Below are 6,966 nucleotides of genomic sequence, written 5' to 3'. Positions count from 1 at the left end.
TGAGTGAAGGTTACAGGGCTTGGAGGACAAAGAGGATCTGTCTTGAAGGGGGAAGCTGACAAGCACAGGAGGACGAGAAGGAAGAGGACCACTGCGATGGGTTAGGTAGAGAGAGCACGTGGCCCAGTCAGCATGGATGGGGGAGATGGACAGCATTAGCGAGTATTTGAGGATTATGGATGGGAAGTAGCTCAGGAGAGATCATTAGAGAGCAATGGCAAGGGATGGGGACAGGCAGGCATGGAAGGGAGTTTAGAGGCTTAATATCTGCCCTCCCCACGTACAGGCTATCCTAAAAAATACAACAGGTGTCTGTGTCCTTATTGATTAATAGTGGGGTAGCACCGCTGTAATAACTATAGCTTAATAGTAAATATTTATTAAATTACAGCAACAGGTTCCTCTGCTCTTCGTAGTCTAAGAGCTTTGGAGGTTAGAAGGGTGGGTAAAGGCAATAAACACAAGAGGAAACAGCCATGGAAGCTTGACCCTCGCTGCTTCTGCTCAGCAGAACAGACCTTTATTAAGCATCTAGGAAAGCACAGTGCCACAGGGGCGAGGAGGCAAGAGGAACTCCCTTGGCAGCTAAGTGTCTCCGTGAAGACAGAGCTGGGTCTGCAGAATCCCAGGTGCGACACTACCCTGCCTAGGGGCTCCACACCGCACTGCTGTTCTCAAGCTCAGCTCATCAGGATTCCACAAGCAGCTTCCACTCGCACAGCATTGAAGATGCAACTGTATCTTTGAGAGGCCTCCATCATACTTTTCTTTAAACCCACTGTCTGCAGATCTCAGCTCTCAGACAAACACTCCCAGGACTGATGCTGTTAAACTGTTGCATAGTTTTACAAATGAAGTTTTCTCATTCCTTCTAGAAATTTCCATCAGTTAGCAAACAAATTGTTCTATATCTGGCTTTGAGGGATTAGAAGCCTTTGGTTCCCAAACAGACATTTCCCCTTATTGTCAGGCTTTGGTAGGAAGTATTAGGAGCTGCCCCTACCCGCTAGAGAGAAGCCGGGTCCCAAAGAAGGCACAAGGGCACCCACCCACAAGATGGCAGTGTAGGGGAGTGAGCACTGCCTTCTGGAGCCACTGCTAGTCAGGACTGTTTCAATGCTACGGTGCCAACTCCCCCACCATAATGCGATGGTTGGTTTTCTTGAAGACAGCTCCTTGCAAGGATTTCTTTGGACCTCACTCAGAAGTTAAGGCTGATTTGTGCCAAGAGCTGACAGGATCTTGGTAGTCCCAATCCTGATCTAACCTCTGGGCCAGGAATGGTAGCTAGGAAAGGAGGCTTGGAGGTCAGGACACCATGGTGGAGTGGCGGTTAGAAGTAGAGCGGGTCTCACAGCTGTTGGCGCTCCGGCTCCCGCTCCAGCGGAGTTCCTGAGGGACAAATAAGAAGCACGGAAAGACAGGGAGTCCATGGTTCTCAAGGGCTTGTGGCCATGCAGAGGCTCTGGACCAGGCACTGGGCAAACTCATGAAGACCATTCTCCAGGGCTGGGTGCAGTACTGCCCTTTCAAGCTGGAAGTATGCACGAACAAGGCTGGTACCACAATCCCAAGGCTCTGCGTTAGCATGTTGGACCAGCTTTGCACACAGACCCTGGCCAGCAAGTTCCTTGGTGTGCCTGAGCATGCTCACCATGATGCCCACACTAGAGATGCAGGATGCTACTTAATCTGTGGACAGGTTAGAAGAAGCACAGGCTGTGGACTCCTGGGGCAGCAGCCATCGGTCAGTGATCAGTTAGGTCTGGGTCCCTGGGGCGCCATGCACACTTGCTATTACAGGTCTCACAAAAGGCAAGCGCTAGCTAGTCACTTGGCCTCCACCAGCTGTTCCAGACGCTGTAGCATTGTCAGGCGCAAGGCTTGGAACCTGGAGAGAGACAAAGCCGGGGGGGGGGGGGGGGGGGGGGGGGGGGAGGGAGTCTCACTAAGGCTGGAGGGCCAGGGAGGAGAGAGAGAGGGGTGGGGGGGGGGGAGAGGGAACTGCTTCTAGCTGGCTGATCAGCAGTTACTACCTCTGTCCTTCACCAAGGAGGCTCAACAGGGCAGTGGAATGTGCAGAGCTTCAAAGAAAACGCAGGCAATTGTATTCCAGACTCTCTAGTAGGGACAAGGATGTGCTAGGATGCAGATCAGGGCTATAGGCCAGGTTTCAAGAAGACAATGTTCCAGCCAAGGCCATGCAAATAACCTGAGCTACATCCTTGGCCTGGGATCTGACCTCTACCCCCATTGCCCTCCTGACAACCTGGAGATTCCTAAGTCCTGTCTTAAAAACCCTGTAGTGATGTCACCAGCTGGCAGCTCCCTCTAGAGTCTCTGCTGAATCCGAGTGAGGCCCTTCTGCACAGAAGGAAGCCAGTGGGTGGATATGGCTTCCAGGGATCATTGGTGTGAAACCAGACGTCAAGCCGGGCCCTACTCCCAGGCTCTCTGAGTAGAAGAGCTTCTCTTGCCCCGCCCAGCCCCGCCCTTGTGAATGAATGCTCTTCACACGTCCCGCCCCACATCACACATCTCTGAAACACAAGCAGGATTATTGGGACCAAAAAACCATCATTAATGTCACATGACCTGTCCTGATGCAAGCTTTGCTGGTGACCCTTGCTCCCCCACAAACAGCGGCCAGAGCTTGGATGTCAATAATGACGGCATCCCACTGGGCTTAGACTCCCTTTCAGGGCAAAAGCCTTGGGCTAGGCTAAGGCTCTACCCGGCAGACTCTGTGGTTGCTTTTACAGAACTGGTCATTGGCAGAACTGGAAAGCCAAGCCAGGGCCCACCACACTCCTCCCTCTGCCTTCCTGGGCCAGTTTCTTATACCCCAAGTCCCTTGCTGGAGAAGAGGCCAGGCTGAATGGGTGTGCCCTTTGTTATCACCTCCACTTGCTCATCAGAACTGAGCAGTGGGGTAGGAGGGCACTCCTGGGCTACCGTAGTCAGCACTTGGTGTCCACGGAAGGGAGAGACCTGCTTGCTTAGACAGAGGTCTGCCCTGCACACGTCCGCTAATGGCCAGGATCGTGTCTGGCTGATGACATGTTGCTTACTTCGTAGTCAGTTTGACTATTTCTCTTTCCTCCTCTTCTTTTAATTTTTCAACAAAGCTGTCCAGCACGGGCATTTCAAACTTAATGTACTGGGCGACCTAGAAGAAGCAAGAGCGTTAACAGGCGCTTTAGAGGAGAAGCCTGAGATGTGCCCTCTGGTCCCGGTGTTCTCCACAGCATCCACAGGACTTGTCTTCCCTGTGCTGAGCCGACACTGCTCCGCTCTGTGTGGTGGGAGAGTGGGGACTGTTCCTATCTCAAAGGCCATGGTTAGCCACTAGAGGAAATTCAGCTGGCTGAGCTGAATGTTAGGAAAAGCATTCAGGTCTTTGTCATTGTCACCGTGGGTGGGGAGTGGGAATACCATCCTGCTTAACAATGGGATAACCCGTACCAGCCCTGGGAAGCTGAGGGAGACAGCCTCTCATGGCCTTCCTGGGCCCATAACTCTACAGGTCCTTTTCACTGCATGCTTACAGTTTGACCTTGAGACTTAACACCCCCCAGCCTTGTGCTGACCCCTGGATAAGAAGCCTTCTGTGGGTCTTTAACATGATAACAGCAAAACCATGGTCCAGTGAGGGAAAAGGTTTTACTTAGGAGGAAAAGGGCAGTGCTGGGCTCTCCTAGGGTCAGGTTCTTCTGTCCTCTAAGCTGACAGAGGGGATCTAGGACATGCTGCCTGGGAGGACACCCACGACCAAGGTCCCCTTCAGCATCTTGAGGAGCTCCCTCCTTGCCTCCCAGCTCCTCCCTGTGGAGCAGCCTTTCAGCTTCCGCCCCCACTCACATCATGGGGCACTTCCTCGCTCAAGTCCGCTTCCATCAAGAAGATCTTGACAATTTTCTCACAAGGCCCGTGCAGGATTCTGGATATCAGAGGGTACTCACAATCTTTTAATTTTGTCTGCTCTGAAATAGAGGGAATTTTGCAAAATTCATGGGATGTTAGGATCACCCACCCTCCTTGTTTTATTTCTTTATGTCACCAGGACAGGGGCATGGTAAAAAGCAGGTGTTCGGGGAGTCTTTCTCAGACCTCTGGAGAGGCATGATTCCATGGAAGGGCAGCAGAACTGGCCGCCCTAGCTGGACTCGGGATTCTGTCAGGCTGAGGCTAGCAAGAAGAAGAAGCACATGCCCCTCTTCGCTTGCCTGCGGCAAGACATAAATCTGCTGAGGCCTCTCATCTGCTTTCTACCATGGACAGAAGTTAGCTCAGACACAGCTCTAGGCTCCTCTAGCCTGGAGGCGGCAAAAGAGGAATCCACCAAGTGAATGCGGCTAAACCCTGCCTTCATCTCCCACTGGCTCCACACACTTGGAGCTTTCTTCACTATCCTGCCTCACTCCTCCAAAAGCTGATTTCCTTGCTATGGCAAAAGAGTTCTGGGCACTCCTCTGAGCGATTCATCTCCGGAGACTTCCATGGTTATGGGGGATGACCCATGAATGAACCAGTTTGTTTTCCTCTTGTAAACCAGTATTTGGTTCATGTACCTCACAGGCCCATCCAATGAATGTAAGCAGAAGGAAAATAATTGCCCTGTCCTATAGAATCACTTAATAAAGGCTTGGCTTGGAGAAGATAGGAGCAGAATAGACAGAGTGGACTACAGACTTGGGGACACGGGAGCTGCTCAGTGACAAGAAACTGCCCATGGGCTACAGAGGGACCCAGAGGTTTGACAAGGGCAGGTCCAGGTTGTAACCCCTGGCACACAAGCCCTAGCTTCCTAACTGAGCCACATAATGGTTCCCCAATGGGAAGAGCCTAGTGAGGGTTCTTCCTACACTGTTTTAGGGGGACTCTCAGAATGGAACCAAGTTTGAAGGTGGAGAGGAAGGTGTGGGGAAGAAGAAGAACAAGTGGCGAGCTTGTCAAGTGAACACCAGGGCTAGCACTTACCCCCAGACTCATGAACAACGTAGAGTGCGAACTCACTGGGGCCATCTTCTACCTGCACGGGCAGGCACAAGAAATCAGACCACAGCATTTTTAACGAAAGGGAGCAGAGCAACCCCACACCATTCCTTGCCTAGAATCCCGGGGACACCTGCTCATTGACTCCACACCCCCCCCCCCCCGCAAGCCCCTCATCCCCGAACCAAGTCAGCCAATCCCAGCAACCTCCAGTCTTAGCACCAGCACCTTGGCAAGGCTACTCCTTTGTGGTCGGTCACACATACCCGGAACTTGTTCAGCAGCAGGGTAAGCACCTGTTGGGTGGTCATGGTGCTGTTAACCCGGACGTTGGTCACAGACCCATAGGCAGGAGTGAACACGGAGGTCTGTGTGGAGCACACAGAGAGCTTAGCATGGGCCCAGAGGACTAATGTTCAAATTCTAAGCAGACCCAAACAGCAGGGGACTACTTCTTAGAACACCCGTCCCTGCCCATTTGTGAAAACCCCTGACTGTGAGGTTTGTTCTAGACCTCGGAGCACTCAGGGAGCAATTACAGTATGTGTCATCAGAGCACTCTGAAGAAGATGCTTAACACTGCACAGGCCCATCAGTGGCAGTTCTCTGGGTCTTGGAATTCAGGACCCTGGCAGTAATTCACTGGGGCCAGGACATGGGGCTTTCCTTCACTCTTCTACTGACTGCATCAGCATCAATAGCATCAGCATCAACAGCATCAGCATCAACAGCATCAGCATCTGCAAACTTAGGCTGAAAGCTTCTGAATCTACTCAGCCTCCTCAAGTGCTATCAAAGCAGAGGCCTCCAGTCACACTGCGGCGTTTGCCAACAGGCCCCTCCTTCTCACCTTCTGGCACTTTGTCCACACTGCTGCCCATGGTACCACCTTCTTAAATACCCTGGATGACAAAGTATGGTCTGGTCCAGCTTCATACAGTCCCACTTTGGTCTTTCTACATCTTACTCCTAAACAGACCTGGTGGTTCAGAAACAAGCCTTGGAGAAGAAAGCCAGGCCTATAACCTGTGCTGGGACAATGTCAGAATCCTCTTTAATAAAATTCGTGAAGGCTTCCCATGGCCTGTACGCCTCAGGCACCTCCTGTCGCTCTTAGGCGCACATGATGCCAAGAGCCCCCCACAAGCATCCTGTGCTACAGCCACATGGGTCTCTTTACCATTACTTATTTAAGCATCCATGCATATTTTTTGAGACAAGTTCCAAGCATAAGGGCCAGACTGCTTTGGAACTCAGGACCTTCTTGCCTTAGCCTCCTGAGGGCCAAGATTACAGGTGAGTACCACCATGCTAAGAAGATAAGTTTTACTCTTTCGTGGTCCTGGAAATTGAACCCAGGGCTTTGTCCATGCTGTGCACTTACAAGTGCCCCATCCCCTGAAGCACGCGCCCAGCGCTCTTCTTTATTTTTTAATTGCTTCTTAGATAAGACCTCAAAACAGGATTACAGTACTTTGTCACCATGCCTGGTTTGTCTGTCTCTGTCTGTCTGTCTGTCTGTCTGTCTCTCTCTCTCTCTCTCTCTCTGTCATGGAAAGCAAGTTAAGTTTTTGCAAGTATCTTGCCTTCTCTTATAACACACTATACAGATAGCCTCTAGTTTATGATGGTACAACTCATAAAGTTTGATTTTTTAGACAGTGCAAAAAATACACAGGTTCATAAAACTGTATCTTAAACTTTAAGTTTGGATCTTCCTGCCCATATCTAGGAGTATCATGAAAACATGAAAACAACGTTACTCTCAATGCTGGGCAGCAACAGTGTTCTGCCCCTTCCTAATGCTGCAATCCCTTAACACCCTCATGTTGCTGTGACCCAGAACCATAAAATTATTTTTGTTGCTACTTCATTAGGTAATTTTGATACTTTTATGAACCATAATGTAAATATCTGTTGTTTCTGATGGTCTTAGGTGACCCTCTATTAAACAGTCACATCTGGATCCAG

At 50.8% G+C, this 6,966-nt stretch overlaps 1 protein-coding gene across 3 annotated transcripts in view; it reads right to left on the bottom strand.

Annotated features, from left to right (window-relative positions):
* Positions 1-477: 477 nt before the first annotated feature.
* The window catches only part of RASSF4 (Ras association domain family member 4), a 37,713-nt gene continuing 31,224 nt past the window's right edge, over positions 478-6,966 (bottom strand). For all 3 annotated transcript variants that reach the window (XM_084765933.1, XM_084765934.1, XM_084765935.1), the window contains 5 exons: positions 5,262-5,363; positions 4,981-5,032; positions 3,862-3,983; positions 3,072-3,169; positions 478-1,891 (listed from right to left, as the gene is read on the bottom strand). In XM_084765933.1, the coding sequence (XP_084622059.1) occupies positions 1,831-1,891; positions 3,072-3,169; positions 3,862-3,983; positions 4,981-5,032; positions 5,262-5,363 (435 nt within the window). In that variant the 3' untranslated portion in view covers positions 478-1,830. The remainder of the gene's footprint in view (positions 1,892-3,071; positions 3,170-3,861; positions 3,984-4,980; positions 5,033-5,261; positions 5,364-6,966) is intronic.

Source organism: Acomys minous (assembly GCF_964271855.1).
Source record: "Acomys minous genome assembly, chromosome: 17".
NCBI lineage: Eukaryota > Metazoa > Chordata > Mammalia > Rodentia > Muridae > Acomys > Acomys minous.
This window is presented reverse-complemented; position numbering and strand designations above follow the sequence as displayed.